At 42.2% G+C, this 24,064-nt stretch overlaps 2 protein-coding genes across 2 annotated transcripts; one reads left to right on the forward strand and one right to left on the reverse strand.

Annotated features, from left to right (window-relative positions):
* The first annotated feature begins 1,283 nt into the window (after positions 1-1,283).
* Positions 1,284-13,757, forward strand: naf1 (nuclear assembly factor 1 homolog). Its single transcript, XM_079500327.1, has 11 exons — positions 1,284-1,413; positions 3,309-3,757; positions 4,276-4,469; positions 5,427-5,672; positions 6,294-6,423; positions 9,554-9,647; positions 10,271-10,353; positions 10,572-10,732; positions 11,102-11,153; positions 11,440-11,521; positions 12,659-13,757. Exons 2-11 carry the CDS (start codon positions 3,314-3,316, stop codon positions 13,108-13,110), a joined length of 1,938 nt encoding a protein of 645 aa, XP_079356453.1. The 5' UTR covers positions 1,284-1,413; positions 3,309-3,313; the 3' UTR covers positions 13,111-13,757.
* Positions 13,758-19,755: 5,998 nt separating this feature from the next.
* On the reverse strand, positions 19,756-23,834 carry LOC306921299 (G2/mitotic-specific cyclin-B2-like; the record flags this gene model as incomplete). The annotated part of the gene is made up of 8 exons (XM_079498408.1): positions 19,756-20,470; positions 21,185-21,289; positions 21,439-21,588; positions 22,168-22,413; positions 22,518-22,676; positions 23,003-23,134; positions 23,253-23,576; positions 23,730-23,834. 8 exons carry the CDS (start codon positions 23,832-23,834, stop codon positions 20,360-20,362), a joined length of 1,332 nt encoding a protein of 443 aa, XP_079354534.1. The 3' UTR covers positions 19,756-20,359.
* Positions 23,835-24,064: the final 230 nt, after the last annotated feature.

Consider the following 24,064-nt stretch of genomic DNA (forward strand, 5'->3'; position numbering starts at 1 on the left):
TAAAGTCAGCATGCATTAGACCCAAACCGAAACCGTTTGGGTCCGTCTGTCTGTCTTTGCTTCACACCTTCTGTCGGCTTCAAAAGAACTTAGAACAAAAGGATTTGCATTCTGTCCTTGTAAGGTGTTGCTAGCTCAAGACATTGACAATAGCCCCTTTACTCATGGTAAATAGGAGTCGTCTAAAATCTCCACTTTACTTCAATGAAACCCCAGTTTGTAGCAGTCTAATTTTATCATTGTATGTCCAGGTAGTTATAATATATGTTTATATGATTCATAATTTACCACACGGGTGTTATTATATTCTTGTTCTGGCGCCGCTGGGAGCGGAAGCTGAAGTCCTCACAGCGCCGCCTTGCGCCTCCAGGTTTGATTGATTGATTGAAGTATTTATTAACAGTTTCCAATTCATCCTAACATTTAGAGACGTACAAATACTACTATAGCCAGAAAACAGGAAATCATCATAAAGGAGGTAAAATTTAAAAAAGGGGGAAAAAAACATATTCGGTGAGGGGTAAAAGGTGGATCTGGGGATTCAGAATTGCAGCCGTCCGTAGGTGCCCTTTGAGAGCGGTTTTGAAGGAGTCAAGGAATTCACATGTCTTAATGACTGTTGGTAGGGCGTTCCGCATTTTGGTGGCATAGGAGCTAAATTAATTGAGTCCCGTTTGTGCCGAATCTGGGTTGCACATGGTTTGTTGTCAACAAACCATGTGCAACCCAGATTCGGCACAAATTGTTGACATAACATTAAGAAAGTATTTAGACAGGTACATGGGTATCTTGGTGGTAGACCCATTGCAAGATGCAGATGCTGTACTCTGTCGTCAACCCTAAGCCATTATGATTCCAGCCTAATAATAACGTGTAATGCTTTATATCTTTATCAGTGTGTCGTCCACAGTAACAGTCAATTGTCTTTGTATTGAGTTGTGCTTTCATGTGAAATATACCCATTCTGCAAACTGTTAATAAATACATCAATCAATCAACCAATCAATCAATCAATCAATCAATCAATCAATCAATTAATAGTGGGGAGAAAATCATGCATATTAAGGTCTTGAGGCAATCAGATGAAATTGAAAACACACTATTTATGATTCAGGAAGTTTTAAATCGGTAAGATTTGAGTATCTCATCTCAATTTGACTCAGAATATACTCCACAAAATGCTCTGCCTCTGGCTCATAGACTATTTACAAAAACGCTTTGTCGCCATCTAGCGGCCAGTGGTTATTGTTGAACAACGCGCATGCGCGCAGCGTACCAGGAAAAACAATCCCCACGTGTTGTTGGAATGGATGCTGCTCTGCTCTGCTGCATGGATGGTAGTTCATGGTTGTGTGGAAGGTAGCTCTGGTCAGAGTCAGACGAGACAATCTTATTGAACATAAAGCCACCCAGGTATGTAAACAAACGAACGAATACACAAACACACCTTCATTATTTTGACTTTAGTTGTGGGTTAAAAAGGGACATCGGATGGTGATCACAACCTGCGGCCAACGCGATTAGCATTAGCATGTGTAGCTGCCGTGAAAACGTGTATCACTTCTAACGTTTTTGATTGATTGAATACTTTATTAACTGTGCCAATAGTACAGTGGTACGATTATATATGGTGCATAAAATGCCATTTGGGCTTGTTTCCATACGTGGTGCATGTGTATTCAAAATAATGCATCGAGACATTTAAAGACATAACAATGATATACAAGACATAATCAGCACTGCACTAGTATCAATGAAACTACTACGCATGGGTGTCATTTCTGTTGTTAAGCTTACTGTTTTGATCAATATGTGTGCTGTGTTACTTGTAACCACCACAACATACTCTTAATAAAAATGCAAATTATAAAATAAATGATAACTAGCTAAAACCAGTGCAATTCATCAAGGACATCTCTTCCTGGCATTCATATTTACTCAAACACGTCGTATAGTGGCTCAAAGTGTGAGTTCCACCAGGGTCCCTGCAGGGGTCCCTGAGGGGCTCCTGGCGGTTCTCACCCCAGCAAGACGAGCAACAGTTTAATTTCACTATTAGACAAGTACTTGCTTATTTATTGAGACGTTAACCTATGAGAAAATTGTTTAAGAATGGCAATGGCAAGGTTTGATGAATTGAAAATGGTGGGCCCTATTGTAAACAAGTGTAATGCTTTATGGTGTCGTCCACTCACTGTTAACAGTTTTTGTATTAGTTGTACTTGAAATGTACTGTAATTCTGCAAACTGTTAATCAATCAATCAATCAATCAATGCCAGGGGGCACGGTGGCACAGTCGGTAGTGCTGTTGCCTCACAGCTAGAAGGTCCTCAATTCCATTCTCGCTGGGGGCGTGTTCTCTCCTCCGCGTCATCAGTGCCCATACCCGAGGTGGGGTTGGCGAAAGGGCCTTTCTGTGTGGAGTTTGCATGTTCTCCCTTTGTCCCCTAGGGTTGGTACCCTCACAAAAAACATGCAGTAATCCTGGTCTCTAAACTACCTCCCCCTGGCCAGCCGGGGCACCTGATGGAGGGGAAAGGAACTGGTCGGAATAACGTGTTCCTTCCACACACTACGTCCGGCCGGGGAAACTCTCCCTGTCAGGTGAAAAGAAGCTGCTTGACTCCTCATGCATATAAGGAAGCATGAGGTCAGTCTGTCCAGATTGGCAGAGGAAGTGTAGCTCCCAGGATTACATGATTAGATACTTGACACTGGGTGAAAAAATGGGTTGCAAAATCGTGGGATAAGAAAAAGAATGGCAATGCCAATCACACTCCATCTATCTACAGTTAGAAATATTTACAAAATATAATCTTAACACTCTTCTCCTTTGAGGGTCCCTTCCCTTGCAAAAAATCTTTTCAAATGGGGGTCCACCACAGCCTGAACAACTGGACTAGAGTCCACGCCTCTCATTCTGGCCTTGTACTTTGCAAGTCTCGTTGGATAAAGGTCAGTCTGCTAACTAACTTCCCACCAATGAGTGGCTCTCAAGGTGGACTCCGACCCGGGCACCCCCAGGTTTGAGGAGGTTCAAGGACATCCCTCACCTAAATGATTGATAGTTGGGAAATAGGAACCAAACGGAAACGTACTTACAAGTATATAAATCATAGGCTAGCGTATGTAAAGCTTGGGATTCGAACACGGGTTTCCTTGTCGCATGTGTCTTCGTTTACATTCCTAACATTCCTAACTCACATTGTAACGGGAGGTGGCGACAGATTCTGCTGCGGAGCTCTGAATCTGTCTTGAGATATTACCACGGATATTACCCTAAAACTGACAGTGTGTTTCATTCCAGTTGTGATGGCCTGTATGCCGGTGGAAGAGAATGGACTGATGTCCTCCACAGTGGAGGAGCAGGGGGAGGAGACCATGGAGGTCACGGTGACTGCACAGCTGGAGAGCCTGAACGTCGTCACCCCTGGGGAGACGCCAACACAGCTGGATAGCCTGAACGTCATCACCCCTGGGGAAACGGCAGCACAGCTGGATAGCCTGAACGTCGTCACCCCTGGGGAGACGGCAGCACAGCTGGAGAGCCTGAACGTCGTCACCCCTGGGGAGACGGCAGCACAGCTGGAGAGCCTGAACGTCGTCACCCCTGGGGAGACGGAAGCACAGCTGGATAGCCTGAACGTCGTCACCCCTGGGGAGACGGCAGCACAGCTGGATAGCCTGAACGTCGTCACCCCTGGGGAGACAGCAGCCCTCTCAGATCCTACTACTACTACCACCACACCGCCAGAGGTACGACTTAGTTAGTGACTGTCACAATTTTTACATAACAGCCCGATTGTAATTATTTCAGCTGACCGTAATGATTTTTGCATACCTTAAGAATAGTTTCCATTAGTGTATGTTTGTATGAAAAGGGTGGATTAAATTGTCATATTTCCATGTCACGGTCCATGCTATTTTAACCACTTTTAACATGGCATCCCTGTTTTGGGTATTTTCAAGACTCTTCAAAAATACCAACTGTTTTAGCTATTTTCAATGTTTTTAATAGTGTACAATTTCAGGATTTTTGCCTGTATAATCTTATCTACATTATTTATTTTGATTATTGGTACCGGTCATTGTCAGTCATTTCTCAGTAATAGGCCTTTTTAAGCCTAAAATGCTTTGTAAAAACAGACAATAATGTAATATACTAATATTTATATTTATGTTCCAATGTTTTTAATTTAATTAATTAAATGTAATAAATCAACATAGTTTTTAGGGCAATTAATCATCAACTAAAAATATCATGATTGTCACAGCCCTATCCAGAGGGACAGCTGACCGCCGAGCGCACACCGCCTGCCACTGTGACGGATGGCGAGCCCCCCGCAGAGAACGTTGGTGAGGCAGTGTGTTTCACTGAAGAGTGGAGTGTTGGCAGCGTCGGTGTGACAGACCCTGTCTGTGTGTCAGAGGACAGAGAAGATGGGAGCAACACAGAGGATTCAGACAGGTACGCACGTATGTGGGTGCTTACACCCACATACACACACACGCATGCATACACACGTACATACTGCATACGCATTAGGGCTGGTCATTTAACAGCAAATATACCGAAACTGACATTTGGAACCATCCAATATCCGACTTAATCTTGCTCATGTATCTAGGTGAATCATATTTATGTATGCATTTGTTTATTTATGTTTTATACCTGCAACAAACAGTTGCAGGTATAAAACGGGTATATTTCCTACTACGAAATGTACCTTTGATTGATTGAATATATATACAAAAAGTACAGAGGTACAGTTATACAATAAAGCTAAAAGGATAACACAAACAGAGGGCTTGTTTCTATTGTGGTCCTATGTATTCAGTTCATCAAGTGCCCCCTCCCTGCCTCAGCCTGTGCTCAGTCTATTATGAGTGTGTTTACATTGCCTGTATCTTTTCTACTTCTGTTATATCTTCTGCGCTGAGCTACAACATACTTGAATGTAATTGTATTCATACTGTGGCTCAGGAGGTAGAGCAGGTCGTCCAATGATCCATGGGTCGGCGGTTCGAATCCTCCTGTCTACATGTCGAAGTGTCCTTGGGCAAGACACTGAACCCCAAATTGCTCCCGATGTGCTGGTTGGTACCTTGCATGGCTTCCGCCGCAATCGGTGTATGAATGTGTGTGTGAATGGGTGAATGTAATGCACTATGTAAAGCGCCTTGGATAAAGGCGCTATATAAATGCACCATTTACCATTTACCATAATAACCCTTTGAGATCAAAAAGTGAGAGAATGGTACATGTATTGGGGATCCATACCATTTCCATGGCTGGGAACCACTTGAATGACTACCCATGGGTCCCGGGACCCACTAAAGTTCAACATCAATGAACACCAATTAACTGTTACATCCCCTAAAACATTTTTTAAATCTGCTTTGTTTACCATTTTTGTCCATGAAGGATGGAGGTTACCGTGACTGCACAGCTTGAGAGCCTTAACGTCAACCCTGGGGATACAACAGCAACTGTCCTAGACAGTAGCACACCCCCAGAGGGACAGCCGAGCCCCGGCTCCACACCTCTCCTCAATGTGACGGAGTGTGTGCCCCCCCCTGAAGGGACTGTTGGCAGCGTCGGTGTGACAGACGCTGTCTTTGTGTCAAAGGTCAGAGAAGATGGCAGCATCAAATCAGAGGATTCAGACAGGTAAGTGGTATCACTCGCACACAATATAAACATTTTGTGTGGACAGGAGGGGTGGAATGTGTACTTTGTGCCAACCCATTAAGACCGGAGGCTGATTGTACAAAAGCCTTCTAAATCTGTAGTTCATTTTCATACAATTAATATGTATTTGGTCGCGGACCACCACCCGAAAAGGATTTGTTTGAAGAAAAAAAAAGGGTTTTCAAAAATGTTCTTCGTGCCGCGCTGCGATCTTGTACATCTGCTATTTTTGAAAAGCTAAAATCTAAAATGACACGGATGCTTTCCCGTTTTTAATTGTTTAAAAGCAGGGACGTCAGCACTTTCCCTGCATACAAATGGAGCGAAAATAGCTGTTCTACTTACCTTTGGTACTGTATTCATCTTAGAAAGTATAGTGCTTTAAAGTGATTAAATATGCCCAAAGGAGTCAGTCCCTGAATTCATGGAGATTTATTTTGTTTTTGTTGCATGTCATCAAATTATTGGCCAACCACTCAAAACCTAGGACTCACGACAGTCTACCACATTCCATGTTAAAACGGATAAGTTGATTTGTGTTCCAGGTGGTCACAGTGTGATGATCACTCTTTCTCTCCCCTTTCTCTCTTCGTCTCCCAGTGATAGCTCCTCTTCCTCCTCCTCCGCCTCCTCGCCCCTCCCTCTCCGCCGAGCTGTGATGATAGGAGGAGAGGACGACGATGAGGGTTTCAGCCAACCCATCAAGACACAGGATGAAGTGTTGCTGGAAGTCAGTCTGTCTGTCTGTCTGTCTGTCTGTCTGTCTGTCTGTCTGTCTGTCTGTCTGTCTGTCTGTCTGTCTGTCTGTCTGTCTGTCTGTCTGTCTGTCTGTCTGTCTGTCTGTCTGTCTGTCTGTCGATCTACAAGCTCACAATGTTGGGCTACAATTATAGTATAGTTCACTGGTTCCAAAACCGTTCCAAACCAAAATAGAAATTAGATATCCGCCTTGGACCCAAATTAGTGAATATAGCATATCGTGAGCTTGAAGATCGGCTATTTTCACTAGTTCTTAAATGCTTTTTTCCCCTCCTTTTCCTTTCACAGAGAACATTGTTTTACTTCTTGTGAGATTCTTCAGCATAAAGCTCTATGGGTTATTGATAGACAGTATTGTCCAGCAAATGTAATGCTCAGTAGAGTAAAACATTTCTGACAATACCAAACTTCACCACTTGGTGTCACACTTGACTCAGGAATATAATGAGAGCCCATGAAACTGTTTCTCAAGTATGTTCAATGTAACTTTTCTTCTAAAGTTTATCATAAAAATATTACATCAAATTGACTAGTACAACTTGAGAAAATATCAAAATGATGTATGAAAAATAGGCCTCTAAATGACAATGTGCCATAAATAAATAGATGTTTGGCCTAATACAACTTGACAAAATGTTTATATAGTCCGGCAGCCGACAGGCTTCTTTTGTTTAAAGCGGGAAATTTGGTCTATTTGGTTTATTGGCCTACAATATTTTTATAGGGGTTTCTTGTGACCCTACCATTAACACGAGGCCCGCCAGGAACATAGGAATATAGACACGTAGAATCTTGTAGCCTGCCACAAACGGAAAAGCCGTTTTAACAGCGATGTATTCATTAATGCATGTTTTAATACGATCGTATCGAAATCTACCGTTCGTTAGCTTGTTATGCTTCTGAGCCAATGGCCGCGGCCATTTTGAAGATGCGCACGCATCCACTTACATTGCCTGCTCTGTTTTCAGACGGCTTTATCTCACAGAAGCGACATTGCAGGGGTCGCTTTGTCCCAGACAAGCGTTTTCAACGGCCTGTAGCAGGCGCTGTGATACTCGCGGTCCACTTTTTCCACCACCGACCGAGAGAACAAGCACCAGCTTCGTCAACACACACGGAATGGTTTCATAGTAAAATGCGATTACGGATATTTGGCTCTTCAAAGTAAGTGTCACGCGCGATAAAACCCTGGCAGGACGCGACGGAGGGATTAAATAATGGTAGCGGTAAATGGGTTTTAACATCCTATGGCTGGCAAAAATGTAAAATTTTCCTTTTGCTTTAACCCATTCTGGACGGGAACCCCTTTTGGTGTTTTAACTAAGCATTATGTTACAGTTTAGCTATTGAAAAATAGCAGATCTACAAGCTCATAGCGCGCCACCGAGTGGCACATGCTACTTAAAGCAAAAGGAAAGTTTGACATTTTTGCCTGCCATAGGATGTTAATGGTCACAAGAAACCCCTATAAAAGAATTGCCCAATACGTTCAGCCGGTCAGCAAGTGGATTCATGAATGTACTGTATGTATATAGACAATATTTTAGGCCAATAAAAAAAGACTATATACGAAATTTCCCACCCGTCCACCTCGGCTGCCGGACTAATAAAGGGGTAGTGTAGAGACAAACAGACATACAAATAACAATTTCCAGTGATTCTCAGAGTCGGGTCCCCAGGGGTGTTACAGGTCTGATTTGCTTGACAATTCTCGAGAATTTTATGTTCGTGTAAGACAAAAATAGACACTAAGCTGATTTGCTCAGACACTGATGTAGAACTCTCCATTCATGTCAATGGGAATTTAATGTTTGTGTAGGACGAAAATCAACACTAATAGCTGAATATCAATATAGGAGGGGCTAGCGCCCTTCAAAAACATGATATAGCAACGATACAGTAAAAGTGGGGTGTCCAAAGGTTATCACTGTACTAGACAACTAAATAAGCGATAAATAAATATTTAATATAGACAAGGAGATGAGGTAATGAGACAGTGGTTTAAACCATACACACTGTAACCATGCAGACTAATTGACTAAGACTAGACTAATAGACTACTACGCACATAGTCATGTGTTAGCACCGCTCAAAACAAACAAACATGTGTGAATGCTAATGGTTGGTCCTCCATCGTGTGATGGCCATCTTCAGGGTGCGGTTTGGGGTGAGCGAAGTGGTCAGCAGTGGGAGGTTGTCATGGGGCTGGTGCGGTTCTTGGTGGCAATACAGCTCTCGATGGCTTCTCCCTCGTACGAATACCCGTCGGCGGCTATGACCGGTTCCCTCATGAGCTCTCTGGTGATGGGGCACAGGAACTCGTCTGGGACGTGGTCCGATGATGATGCACATTTCAACTCCTCCACCTTCCTCAGGACCTTGCTGCGTAGCCCCGCTGACTCTACGTGCAGCTCCGAAGCCAGCGTGTCTTTTGTCAGACAGAGCAGCTCCGTTCCGTCGATGTTGTTGCTGCGGAATCTGTCCACCAGTTCCTTCAGGCCCTCCTCCAGCCAGCCCGAAACGTCGTCCTCTGACCAATCGACGACGAGCAGCTTGGAATGCCCTGATGAAGTTCTCGCTTCACTGGAGAAGAGTGACCCTTCCCTGAGTGATGAATCCCCTTCGCAGCCACTGGGCTTCCTCTAACCGCCAGATGTACCGAGAGAAGACGCATGTCGTCACGTACCGTCCGTGCTTGTTCAGTGTGTGAAGCACAACGGCATTATCAGCATCATAAATTGAAACGGTCTTATCCACAGAAGCAGACGCAAGCAGCCGTCCACCTGAGGAGAAGGCACAGGAAAGGACGGGTGCCGCTGTCAATATGACCATCAGTCATCTATGACATATCTATGACGTAATAACTCCAAATATGGGCAGGATTTCAGTGTGATCGCAGCCCCATTGACCTCACAATCCTTTTTAATTACATTTAAATATTTAATTACAGCAGTGAATGAGAGATGTGAACAAACATGTTTGTTATATTTATTAGTTGTGCATTTGTAGCATATGTATTTTATAAATAGTGTTATGGAGTGTGTTCTGTCATTCTGTTTTTATATATTCATTTAAAGTAAAGTCTCGTTCTGTGTGTTTAGGAGCTTCCCGCTGTGGAGGATGTGTGTGTGTCGTTACCCGATGATGCAGAGATCCAACCCCTAGGATCAGTCTCCAGTATCATACAGACACTTGGTTAGTAACACACACACACACACACACACACAGTGCACACAAAGCGCACACAAAGTGCACAGGGACACAGTAACATGCATATAGAAACAGATCAGACATGCATATAGAAAATCAAGCAGAGATGGCTTGCAAACTTGTCACCTTTGTGCAGACTTTTAATTTGATTAATTTTTTCGTTAGCTTTTACCCTGTGAAAGAGTACTATAGTAGTTGCCTAAAATGGAAAAGCACTTTGGGTCAACTCCTCTGTTTAAGTTACTTTCTGCACTTCCCAGATATTAATTCATTATTCAATCATGAGCCAGCCAATTCTGTATTTTCTTCTCAGTGGCATAATTTTACTAACAATTATATCCCCAAGTATCAGCTTTGTGTTGTGTAGTTTTTTCAGGTCTTACGTCTATAAGGCAGACATCTTGCTGGTGTTTCACAACTACAGCCTTCTACTCATACATACTGCTTGCAATGGAAACATATTTGTGAATTATATTGTGAGTGGCCTTTTGACAGTATCAGCCCCTTTTTAAATGTGCAAGCAGAACAGTTGGCGTTCAGCCCTACTTGTCAGGTTCCACCTCCTTTGATAGAAAAACTGAATTGTGTCTCTCGTCCCCCGTGTCCAGTCATCATCCAATCACTGAAGGACACGTCCCCGCTGGCAGAGGACAGCATGATCTTCAACTCGGAGAGACAGGCTGTAGGGAAGGTACAAGAGTTTTAGATTGATCCTAGGTTAGGACATAATGTCTGTGATTTCCATTTCATTTCATACGCCAATATATGATAATAGGTGTCATTATGCTTTGAGTGAAAGAGTTAAGAATTCCCACCAGTCATCAACAGTGAGAACAAATTGATCAGATGGATTGAGTCTTCAAATGATTCTGTTTTGATCTAAACTGTTGTGTCTCCGTGTTGTGTCAGGTGTTTGAGGTGTTTGGCCCGGTGTCCAGTCCCTTCTACGTGATGCGTTTCAACACCATAGATCAGATCAGTAACAAAGGACTGACCATGGGACAGAGCCTCTATTACGCACCTTCTATCAAGGAATATACCGGATACATTCTGACTCAGCAGCTGAGACAGTAAGCTCTCTCTCTCGCGCACACACACACACATGGGTAGTTTTTGTTTTAGGAAGTTGAGTAGTTATTTTATTTAGTTTTAATTAACCTTTTTTCTGGAAATGGAATAGTATAGTTTTCCAGGCTCACAACACATACAACATTTGGTGTAGAGGGAAATAGGAGGGGACCAAGGACAGAGCACTGTATATCGGGTGGTTAAAAAAAGAAGAATGTGTTCCAAAACTCTGGATAGTTACTGTTTGAAGAAACTTGAATGAGGTGTTTCTGAGGTAGAATTCAGATATATAAAACATGAACTATCCATTCTGTTTGCAGTTGGGTCCAGTTGGTTTGTTTTCAGTGACATAAAAAAGTGGTTTGTTTCAGGTTAAGAGGATCTGATGCATCATGGAAGAATGACCAAGAACCACCACCAGAGGTACACACACATACTCACCCGAATTTGCTCGAAACATTTGCACAATTTAAATGATTAAATGTTGATTTCTATATATTTATTGCCATTTTATAATTAAGCAATATTACACAAGAGGGTGTGTTATTAGCACCCTAGTGATGCCATCAGGATTCACAAGCGTCACTGAAGTGATGCTTGTGAAGTGAGCTGAGGGAGATGGGAGCGTAAGATATCTGGGGTGGGGGGGGGCATGATGTGCTGAGAATATGGTGGATAAGTGTGTGTGTGTGTGGCTGTGTCTCTCTAGGCTTTAGATTTCAGCGATGATGAATTGGAGCAGGACGCAAAGAGGAAGAAGAAACAGAGAAAGAGAGACATCAGCAGCACAGGTAGCACTTCCAAGTTACACAATATACAAACACAGGTAGACAGACAGGCCATTATGAATTAATTTAAATTTAGGACAGGAGCAGAGCACTCTGGCACAGGGGAATTTGGCTTCTGGGTTCCTTGAGTGTGTTATACAAATGGACCTGTAACTGTTTTTAAAGCTGTAATCCGTAACTTGAATATCCTACCTGGGATTTGAATGCGGGTCCTCTTCCTTCGTGAGCTTCACAATTTCTACTGCTGAGCTAATACACAAAGCCTGTTTGACCTTCATGCAATACTACTTGTCAACCAGTAGGTGTCCTCCCCAACCACGGGATATGTACATTTCGCAATAGAAGAGCAGGTATACTGACTCCAACCATTGCTGTTGTGTATACTCGGATTACACAGATTAGTCAAAATAACAATGTATTAACTGAAATAGTTATGGGTTGTAGATTGTGGAGTACAAATGGGAGTCTGTACAGTCTTCCTTTTTTGTGTGGAAGAAAGTTATTTTAACGGTTTAACTGCTTGTGACGGAACATTCCGCGAGAAGGAATCCAACCAGCAACTGCTTCTGGCGTAATGTTCTGTCTGATAAGCTTTATTATTGATATCAAACCGGATCGCTGATTTCTATTTTTTATTTTTTTTGGCTTGCTTGGTTGCGCAACCGCGCTGCCGTCCACCTCCCATTATACAGGCTGACTAAAAAGCTGAATAACTCCTAATCTACGGAGCTCTCCATGGTTTGGATAAAATGCGCGATGTTCGGAGGTCTTTGCTGATTTCTAGAGCAAGGATGGCTTCATTTTAGCTCGCAAGCATTGACGCTATTTATGTACTGTAGCATTAAACATGGATGCCCAAAACAACAGGATGTCAGTGTGTGCTGCATTGAAATAGCCTCGGCAGTCTGCGGGTTGGCTCTGCGTCCAGCAGGTGGCAGCATATGGGTTAAGGATGACATCACATACTTGCTGCATGGATATTACCAATACTGTCATTTCCCAAATAGGAGCCTGGACGTTTAATATGCAAAATCGATTTGGACCCCGGGCGTTTTAAAAGAACCAGGCGGCTATTTGCAGCAAGCTATTATTTATTTTTGCACCAGCCATTATTTTGTTACAGTTCTTTCTTTCTTCCAGATAACCCGGCCCAGACTACCCACAATGCCTCACACCAGCAGCATCAGTACCACCAGCAGCAGCAGGACACCAACAGGGCACCGTTCTCACCCAGACAGGCGAGAGGAGCGCCGCCCTTCAGGCACCAGAACGCCAGACACCCCAACCACCGCCCATCGTTCCCACGCTCTCACACCCCACCCCACAGACACCCCCGCCACCACGGGCCTCCCCCCGTCTACCTTCCCCCTCCCTGCCCTTACCCCCCTCCTCCTCATCATCATAACCAACATCCACCTTTCCCTCCTCCCTCGTTCCCTCACTTCCCTCCCCCTCCTCCATCCTTCTACCATCCCTCCTTCTCCTCTCCTCCCTGGCCCCCACACAACATGCCTCCTCCTCATATCCCCTTCTCTCATCTTCCCCCTCCCCCTCCTCCTCCTCCCCCGCCACCTCCCCCTCCTCCACAGTGATGGCAAAACACACACACACACATAGATACTGTACGTACGCATGTGACTATTTTGCACTACAAAGGGTAAAACAGAACCTTTCATAACTTGAAACTTTCCAGAACCTATGAAGTTCTGTGATGTTTTGTGTTTGTTTGCATTATAACCACAACCACCCTTGAAGTTTTGGTTTGTTTGTTTGTTTGTTTTACTTTTGGAGCGAGATTTTATTTTTCTTCTGAAACCAGAACTCAGGATTACTTACTACTTTCTGAGCAGGGCCAAAATTAGGTTCTGGAAACACATCTAGAACCCTGTGAAATAGGTCGCATGGCACGGTTCACTTGAGTCCTTGTAGTTGAAAACAGGCATTTAGATGCCGCGTTGATTAGAACTGTGCATCAATGTGGACACCATATTGGTCCTGTCAATGGTGCGGCTTGGTGCCCATCCTATAGCAGGAGATCTCTCCACAATGGAAAATCATCCAACGATTTTGTTACTGTACTGTACAACTATCAGAAATGTATTTAATGATACATGGGTTTGATAGGCCTACATAAATACCAAAATCAGGGGCACCTGTTTTAAATTTGTGAAACTATTATTTACTCTCACAAACACTTTTAGTTTAAAATAATCAGATAACTATCTTTATCAACGTTCTATCTGGAGAGATAATCTGTTGACTAAGGTCAGAGAAGCGACCTTGGACTGATTAAAACGCAGAGTGAGTGTACTGACTACATACCAGAGTTAATTTACTCTATAGTTTTTATACTACTTTTTTGTTTAAAATGTTTCAATTTGGGTTTCCAATTGGCTATTATAGTGCATGAAGACTCTGAATGTATGACCGATGTATTTAGGTCAACAGTAGAGTTTCATGTATGTTAATTAAGATGACAGCTGTCCTTAAGAGGAATACCTTTTGAAAACCTTTCCAGTAGTAATATAATTTGAACGGTGCTAAGCAGTCACTGATTTAGTTTGTACACTGGTTGTACACAGGTTATTCAAGCGGTCTCGTTGCTGCAACTGTGAAAAACAGCAGCAGTTGCAGAATGTATGTGAAGTACTTGTTGAGAGGTATTTCACAGGTATTTTTTAATCGAGACATCGACTGGATGTTGATATGAATCTGTTATTGAATGACAGCAGGCAGTTTGAACAGAATTTATTATAGTTTTGAATATTGCTGTTGACCTGTTCCATCTGTGTCTGATATGTGGTTTGTGTCTAGTTATTAAGCCAGAATCAAGATTCAATACGTTTTATTTGTCACTGACTTATACAGGTACAAGCAGCGACATGTTGTTGGGTTCCTGCGCCACATTACTAACCCTGTCCCAAACCCTAACCACACGCTGAAGCCACATAGTCGGAATGGCAGTGCATCGGAAAGCCACTCTGCCCCACATGCACATATTTCTTTCTCCCATAAAATGACTCTTCTGTTCGCCACTTCCTCTTGTGATCAAAGCCAGCAGTTTCAATTCCGAGCTAGGTTTGTGTATCGATCTGAATGTTCCGTTACCATTTAACATACTTTCCTTTAGTTTGTGAATGTTTATTTTGTTTTGTTTTTATAGACGTATTACATTGTCATGTACAGTATAGATGTCTTACATTGACACTTTATTATCAATGTGGCCTTATGTATCTCTATCTCAGTTTGTCTCTGACTGTTTCCAGAGAGTAAACTTCAGTCCATCTTTTATTAATCCATGTTCCTGATGTGGGTGTGTCAGCAACAGTCTGATTTTTTTTTTGGCAAAAGAAATACAAGTTTCAACACAATATAACTTCAACCCATGCAGGATGAGCACACGTGATGTGATGAAACACGTTACTAGAACCACGTAGACTGAATTAGATGACAGACGATAGAATGACAATATCAAATACAATAAAATGATGGATTCGCTCTTCATCTAGGACCAACATTTGTGTCTGTTAGTGCTGTTAGAGCTGTACTGCTGCTGCTATGTTGAGCACACAAACCCATCAGTTCCCCATAAACATGAATTCATACCTTCCTCAAACTAGAGACCTAGCTGTAAAGGAAGATTGACAGTCAATGCTGAGTCATTGACACCATAGAGCCACCATTAAGCCTTTTGCCAGCAAGTTTTAATATTTAACTTTTTTCTTCACATCTCCAAAACTTGGTAATGTGAACTCTGAACTAGACACATCTACAGTATGCAGACAGCTGCATCTCTGATGCTGTATAATTGTTGCAATTGTTGTATTAGATCATTTTGCCGAGATGCTGCCTTCACATAAACATCCAGGATATTATGGAGTCACGACACTTGCCCCATAAAAAGAAAAACTGATTGTACTGTTTTGTAAATTACATTTGTACTGTCTGATCATCAATAAATGTCTTATTTTGGAAGCGGTCTGTCATTGTGTGCAACCTTTTCATGTAATATGGGGACGGGGTATGGTGGTCATTAAACAGCCTAGAAATTACAGATCTTTGATTCCCCCTAAAGAGTTGTTTTTCCTTTGTCTAACTAAAGGATGATTCCAAAGTCAGTCAAGCATAGAGAAGGCTGTGTGATGGTTGCTTAGTTTAACCCTGAAGAACTTAGGCAGATTCTACAAATCCCTTCTAAACGAGTATTCTGTACACTTTCAAGATCTTTCACTTTCTTCTTCTTTCACTACACCTGTGTGAAGTGAGTGGTGCAACTGTACCGTGTGGGGGTCCACTCCCCGCAACATCCAGACCCCCAGGAACGTGCCCAGGGGGCCGGCCTGGTTCCGGCAAGCCGTGCCGCGTCCGAAATGACAGTTACCATGTGGGGGTCCCAGGGGGGTCCCCGCAACATCCAGGACCCCAAGAACGCACCAAGGGGGGGCGGCCCGGTTCCGGCGAGCCTTGCCGGGTCTGAAATGGTTGAGAACTGACAGAGTTACCGTGTTGCAGTTTTCCATGCTCGGACATACAGACACAGAGACAGACAGACAGACAGACAGACACGCATAGCTACGTATTGGAGCAAAGGCATTAAGGCACCGCTCATAAATAGCAGATGCACAAGCTCGCAAGTTTGTACATTGCTATTTTTAATAGACAAAGGAAAAATCAAATATGCTTTCCTGGTTGTAAGGGTTATACGTGTGTGGAACTTTGAGAACAATAAACTCTTTAGAAATATTTCACTCGTGCAAAGAATGACACTGCAAGTGTTGGCTATATTATATATTAACTCCCAATATTTAGATTTTTCTTTTTGTGTTTCATATAATTCCTCTTTCTCTGCCACCTGACACTGACAGACATGTTGCATTGTGTTCAATCTAACTTCTCCCCTTTTACGCAAAAAAGGAAGAACTGAACAAAAGGTATGGAGTTGCTTCCTCTCCATATACTGTAAGCACACACAAAGCCATAACAGTATGATAATAAGCGAGAATGTCTGAGAACGTGTATGACAATCCCATCTGCCCAGACCTGGCAATGGAAGTCAGACATGCATGCCGAGGAGAGATGGAGGAGAGAAAAGAGAGAATCGTCGACATCTATGTCTCTGCAGATGACCCTGACACTGGGCCACATGCTATACAGAGGAACACAGCACAAGAGCAGCATGCAGGTAACGCACGCACACACACATACTGTAATACTGACTGCAGAAGCTAAACATGCAAATTACTGCAGCTCCTCAAGTTGCCATTCCCTAATAGCATATTTGGATTATTTGTATTAGTATTATCTTCAAAGCATGAATTGGATCATAAAGACTGTTGGGTTCAATACTGGCTTAAAAAAAAGTGTAGGAGCCATTATGATGGTGCTATATTATTGGTTAGGTTCGGCATATTCGTTTTGAACACTTGGTGGTGGGCTTTAGATTTGACAGCACATAGAGGGTCACTCAGGTGAACTTGAAAGACAAAATCACTGGTTTGACCCAACAATGTGTGCATGCAATGATTTCATGCAAAGTGTACGATGCTGGCTATTTGAAAATGAACCACACATGCATGTCTCTGTTGAAAGGGAATCACAAATACATGTCATTGCTGAAGGTGAAAGGTTGTGCTGTGGATGCTGATGGATATTGGACCCCATGACAGTGTATCAAATGTTTCAAAGTCAAAGTCCACACACGAATCCATTGCATCAAAACTCAAAAGCATCAACATCTTCATCTGCTCGCATTATAGCCCAGGCTGAAAAGGCAGTTCTCATGGAGCAGGTTGCTGGCTTACAGCAGAAACATCAAATTGAAGCACAACAAGAACAGCTCAGAATGCAACAGGAAAAGTTGAGAAGAGAAAAAGAGCAGCTGGAAATGGAGACTCAGCTGGCAGCAGCCAATGCAGTCGTCTGGAGAGACGATGAGCTCAAGGAGCAGTTCAAGAGTGTCAAATGGAACGAACTCAGATATGCAAAAGGGGCTGCTGCTCAAAAGGAAAAGTCTATATTACATCCAAATACAAACACATACTTACCTGGTCAAACTCAACACAAAGGAAATGTGTCAAAGGAAACAAAGCCTCCCTCCCAGCCACAGGTTGTGAAGCCAAAACAATCAATTTATGAAAAATCTGCCAAAGCTCATTATACAACTCCTCTGACTCAATACTCCCCAGGCAAACTCCATCAATGCAATACCCTCTCCTCAGTCAAAATGTGCAAACTGAAAATGTACTGGGTGTTCAAGGTCATACTGTTCATACTTCACTCCCTGTTAACAAAATGTTGGTAATCAAGGTGATATTTACAATGTGTTGCAAAGACAGAATGACATAACAGCTCTAGTGGTCAAGCAGAACCTTTATTCCACTTTGCCACCCGTCCCAGAGACATTCCAATTTATGACGGGGACCCATTACAATATGAAGGGTTTATCAGGGCATTTGAGAGTGCAATTGAGAAAAAGACAGATATGCCTAATTATGGTGGCATTTTTTGGAGCAAATACAAGAGGGCATCCAAAAGACCTGGTTCAAAGTTGCCAACATCTGCCTTCATCACAGGGCTACCAGAGAGCAAAGCAGCTGCTCAAAGAGCATTTTGGAAACGAACATAAGATTATTTGCCCAACATATGCAAGTTAGCATCCGGCAGTTTCTAAATGCTGGGGACCCATACTCAACATTTCTAAGATAAAAACTTAGGGTAGCCTACTCAACATGTCTGGGCTCACATTCTGGCAAGTCGACTATATCCTGATAGTTTATTTATGTAAGTATTTATTGTCTGCTGAGGTGACAGATCGGCTAATAAATATCTTTGTGAACTCAACGGACAACGTTTGGACTTTCAGTTTATTTGAGCACACTCCCTGAACAGCCTCCCTAGCCGTCAGTTAACCACAGTGTTCAAGCATAGGGCTTCGACACTACAATCCATATAGGCAAGCAATTCAGGATGGTGGTGCAACTGAAACTCGTGGTTCAAACAGGGCTTAAGTGGTTAATTCACAATGTAGGCCTACCTTTATTTTCCAAAAATGAAGTTGAGTCAAAACTCAGTCAAAATATAATTTGTCTTTGAAATGTATGTACCCTAGTGGAGTGACAGTCAAGTATAAAAAAATCACACCAGTGTGAAGTGAGGGGCGCTAATATATTAAAGTCACTCATGTTGATTAGGTGATGTAATGGTGATGTAAAACAAACGGTGCAAACATTAAACGCCATTAACAATAAAGAGACATGACATACATTTTCCCTTCATTGTCAATGCGTTTACAAAACAAACATTGAACTAAAGTAGTATAGGCCTAGCAGATGACCACCCTAACCCTTGAAATGGGCTGCTCATATTCATAAATTGGCTGCCCTATAACAATTAAATTATATCCTGAAATGTAGCTGACCACTCGGTTATGGAGTCACATCAAAGCTGCCCCCAGTTTTAAAGCATCCTCAAAACAGACTTGACTTGCAGTCCCCCCTCAGCCTTTAGCTTTAATGATTTGCTTAGTTTGAGTGGTGCAACCATAGGGTGCAGCCACTCCAATGCCCCTCTATGTAAGTCCCTCCCTATGTCTGTGGTACCAACAGGTGACACTGGCATTGTTGAGCTTCACACTGGGCACAGGTGGGGGCATGGGAAGCAGAGTTTTTTTTGCACTCTTACTTCAGACGGGTCTGATTTTTGAGGCATTGTTTGTTTTTCAACTAGGTTTAAGAATCTAATGTTTGTTTTGAGGACTACAAACATTAGCACCCATTGCTTAAACAAACATTAAATTAACAATGTTTTCATAATTACGCCATAAATCAGTTCCCGATGTAAGATGATAAGAGCGCCCTTCACTTCACACGGGTGTGATTTTTACACATTTAAGTAGTCATTTTCTTCATCAGGACCTGACGAAGACCTGTTGTGGGTCGAAACGTTCATTTCAAATAAACTACTTTGGGAGCTGTAGTGTAGAAGTGTGCAGTCCTCATTCCTTGTCCCCATTACACCTAGTGCCACAACTTTTCTTTTAAACACTGTACTGAAAGGAGATTATACCAATTCAAGAGTCAGACACACAATTCTCATGGTTCAAACTGATTTATTAATGGATATTTACAACACATATAATTCATAGATATTTACAAAATTTACACGAGACGTACCAGTTTGCTATTTACAACACATATAATTCATAGATATTTACAAAATTTACATGAGACGTACCAGTTTGCTATTTACAACACATATAATTCATAGATATTTACAAAATGTATATGAGACCACTTGCTATGGTTTGCCATTTACATATACACAGAACATAAATGTTACATTGTTTTCTGCACAACAAACATGTACATGACAAGTAGACAGACATTTGAGACAAGTGTTAACAAGATCCCAACACAACACGTGAGCTTGTAGATTGACCATTTTCTGTCGAGTTGCAGGCATCTGAACTGCATCACTCTTTAATTTTGAGTAGGCTCTCACCTACTCACCCTCTAAAAAAAAAATATATATATATACACAGTAAGTGTATAGATGAAAGTCAACATGTCTGCAAGCATGTCTGATTCTAGCCTGGCATGACCAGACTAACATCACTGGGTAGACATCTGGAACATTAGTGTTGAAGAAGGGGTGGTTAGTGGTTACAGATAGGTTCCAATGTCACAGCAAAAAAGTCTCACTTTGAATAGTGGGCTCTGATTAGTCACCCACAACTTGGGGTGAGCGAAATGTAATTAAAGCAGAGTAGTGCCAGACCAATATCTGCCCAGGGCACTTTGTCGTGTGGCAGATGTCTGGTTTCCAGGCTAGTTCGATTCAACTTCAGGGATTGCCAAGCAGGGGCGCAGCTAGGCTCCTCACCGTAAATGACTGCAGCTCAGAAAGGCGAGTGACATTCATCAGGTTGCTCTCCGAGTACTTCATCTTGATGGCCTTGTGGAGAAGGAAAACTAGCATTAGAATTAAATTAATGTATTTATTAAACATATGTTACTCCATTATATAGTCCCCACAGGAATCAGCGATCACAGAATTTACCGACGATTTCAAAGCCGTCCGTGGAATACCATCCGCAGAATAGTAGAATGTCCATGGAATATTAGATTATATACTTTATTATATACATACTCATGCATAATTACAATTAATTGTATCAATTTCATGAAAGATTTTAATTATCTAAAAAGAAAATAGCTTTATAACTAGTCATTTTAGGTTAAATAAGTTAATGTCCGCGGAATATTAACTAAGCCACGGAATCAAGGATTGTTCTCCGCTGAATTGGGAATGTTCTCCGCGGAATCAAGACTTTTTCTCTGGATTCCTGTGGGGACTAATTATACTAACCCTAGTTGAGAGGGACTCATGTTGTATTCCAACATGCCCGTCTAACTCTACATTATACTAACCATAGTGGAGAATATACATTTTATTTTAGTAATATTAATCTATGTGAACATCCCCATCTTACTGCATTATATTCCAATTTACAATTAAGGTATTTAGCAGATGCTCCTTGTCCAGAGCAACTTAAAGTAAACACAGACATCACATGCGGAAAGCTAGTGTCCGAGTGTCTCAGTAATCTAGGATCATAGGTAAACCAAGCATCAGTGTGAACATGAGTGCCTTCATTTGCCAACTCACCTGGAAATTTGTATTCCCCTCGTTGACGACATTCTTAGCAATGTGCTGCATTATCGGTTTCAGGTGAGCTTCATCATAGGTTGTGCAATGCTGCTCTGTAGGAGTCTGCAACACATGAAAAACAATCAATAAGATCATCATATGTGGTGCAATACGGCTCTATAGTAGTCTGCAACACATGGAAAAACAACTTTAATCAAAGGACAAAGTGTCTGTAATGAGCCAACATTATACATTTATTCTATTCAACTCACCCAAGGCAGGCCACCCAGCAGCAGCTGGGAGAGGCACAGTGAAGCAGCAGCGATCTCAGAGGGCCGGTAGTGAACCATGTCGTAATCTAGGAGCGTCAACTCCATGAGATACTTGGCAAGCATGTGTCTCTCTACGGTTAGACATGGGTTCTCAGATTGCTCCACGGTACACTAGAAAAAGAAAAAAAAACATGCACATTAAAAAGCCTGCTTTCATACAATACTCTGCTACATCATGTGTTATTTTCTCATTTAGACCATGTTCTTGTTGCTTTATAAAGTAACTCTGAACAGCATAATGTTTATTGGAATATTTGATTATTTTGACTCATCCATAATTACAATTGTATCCATTTCATGAAAGATTTTAATTATATAAAAATAATTTTAGGTTAAATAAGTTGTAAATCTATTTTTTTGTGATCAGATTTGAACCACATTCCTATGCAGGTGGATTGAAGTGTCTTTCAAATCAGTTTTCTAAATTTGTTTCAGTCTGAACACTGACACTTCACAACCATGGCGAATCGGCGATCATGGTAAACAGAACAGACGATGCAAAAGCTTGTCAAATAGTGACATGTAAATCTGCCATTTTGTCGGTCTCAAAGAACAGAATTGAGAAACAACTCTGATTTGCCTGCAGTCTGGACAAAGCCTTGGTGCAGAGGGTCAAGTCTGATCACTACACCTTGTATGTTAGTGAAACAATGAGGAACAATGACTCACGCTTGCAGCCTTGGATGCTCTCCTGAGGAAGTGCAAGGGCAGTGGGCGCCCCAGCTCAAAGTTGAGAGACCTTAGCATCAGCCGCTCCATCTGTCTAATCTGAGTGGTTGTGTAGGTGTTGTCTGTAATGGCAGCCAACTCCTGGATCCTAAGGGCGTCCATTTGTCTCGTCTCCTCATACTTTGAGGCCAGCAGCATGGCAGTGACACCAACAAGCTGGAGCTTAGTTGGTGAAACTTGCTGAACCTGAAATACATCAAAACAGCTCATTAAAAAAAGATTTATATAATTTTAAAAAAAGACACTAGAGCAGATTAAATGTCAAAGTTAAATTGGTAAATTGCCCTTACTTGAAGAAAACGATCCAAGATGGCAACTGTGAGATAGAGTGTATCCTGCTGCAGCTGGTAACTGGAATGAAGCTGGATCAGCCAGTTGATTAAGACAGCTCGCATGTGTGCTGTTATCTTGGAGCCCCTCAAGTACCTTGGTCGGACAGCCTGCTTTACCTGTACAAACAAAACACACTACATTGCTGCAAGACACCAGGTCACATTATAGGCCTGTCACAATCATTACATAATCACCTGATCGGCATTGCCTAATAGTCATAATTGCTTTCATGTTCATACACAATGTGTTGCACAGATTTTTAAAGGTTTTAGATTGGCTAATTCTTTGCATATCCAATGCAATTTTGTTTACAACGCCTAAAAGCCAAATAGAAATTAAATGTTCAGTAGAAAAAACAATTGTCAAGTAAAATGTCATGACTGTGACAACAACCTTAGTCGCATCATGTAGTAAAAAAAAACATGCCTCTGGCATCACATACCTCTAGATCCATAAGATATGCATGTATGTCTTTCACATATTCAGAACATAGGTGGGGCATCTGCATCTCCGAGTCTCGTGCATCAATGTCCTCTACGGTCGTTTTGGTTGAAGGTATGGCTGCGCCAGTCCTCTGAGGAGAAAAAAAAAAGTCAAAACCCATCCTTGTACAATAATTTATATAAAAAACAATATACAAATACTGATAGCGATGATATGCAATTCTACAGTGCAGACTAGCAAAAACTTACTTGGGACTCCAGGATGGATGCTCTCCACACCTTCCTATTCATCATCAGGAGCTCTGCAGTGTTCACAGCTCTGCTGTCACACTGCAGTGTGTCTACATAGGTGATGTGCCCGTCTCCCCATCCAACTGTGCCTCGTGCGACTCTGTTGGCCATCACTTTCAGGTGCCTAGCACAGTGCCCAGCCATCCTCGTCATTCTCTCCCTGAGCTTGTCCGCAACTCCCGGGAGGCATTTGTAGAGGTCCACGTTTCGGATGTGGTCAACCCATGGTACACCAGGGATCATCTGCAGCGTTCTTGTGTAGACACTATCCAGGGCCTTGACCTGGGTGTACAGAGGGAACCTTCTGTTAGGTATGACTCACTAAAGTTGAACACAATTTGTCATTTTAAATGAACACAAGTGATTTCAAAGTGTAAAAACAAGTAGCAAACTGGAGTCTGTGGAATTGTAAAGGTTGAGATTTAAATATATTACCTTCGTGTTAGGCACCTTGTTGGCAAGGTCTCCAAGAGCAGCTCTCTTTGGACCAGGTTCATGCACGTTGACATTCCCCATGTGTACACGGTTCTCCTTCTCCATGTTCATCCACTGTTCAGGAACATTAAAAAACAGTCAATCATCCGTTTGGAGAAAAAAAAAGCAACGTAAAAAATCCACTTAAAGATTCGCAAAGTTCATGTTAAAACATAAGACATGTAACCGGCGGGTCATCGATCCGACTAGCCCTGAAACATGACTGCCATGATAATCATCATGATGATTATCATGGCAGTCATGTTTCAGGGCTACGATCCGACCAACGTCTGCGC

This window comes from Electrona antarctica (genome assembly GCF_951216825.1).
Source record: "Electrona antarctica genome assembly, chromosome: 4".
In the NCBI taxonomy this organism is placed as follows: Eukaryota; Metazoa; Chordata; class Actinopteri; order Myctophiformes; family Myctophidae; genus Electrona; species Electrona antarctica.

Coding starts and splice junctions, on each gene's coding strand:
- naf1 (XM_079500327.1), top strand. CDS start 3,314: ATGGCCTGTATGCCGGTGGAAGAGAATGGACTGATGTCCTCCACAGTG. Junction 10,733..11,101: donor CTGACTCAGCAGCTGAGACA/GTAAGCTCTCTC, acceptor GGTTTGTTTCAG/GTTAAGAGGATCTGATGCAT. Junction 11,522..12,658: donor GAGAGACATCAGCAGCACAG/GTAGCACTTCCA, acceptor TCTTTCTTCCAG/ATAACCCGGCCCAGACTACC.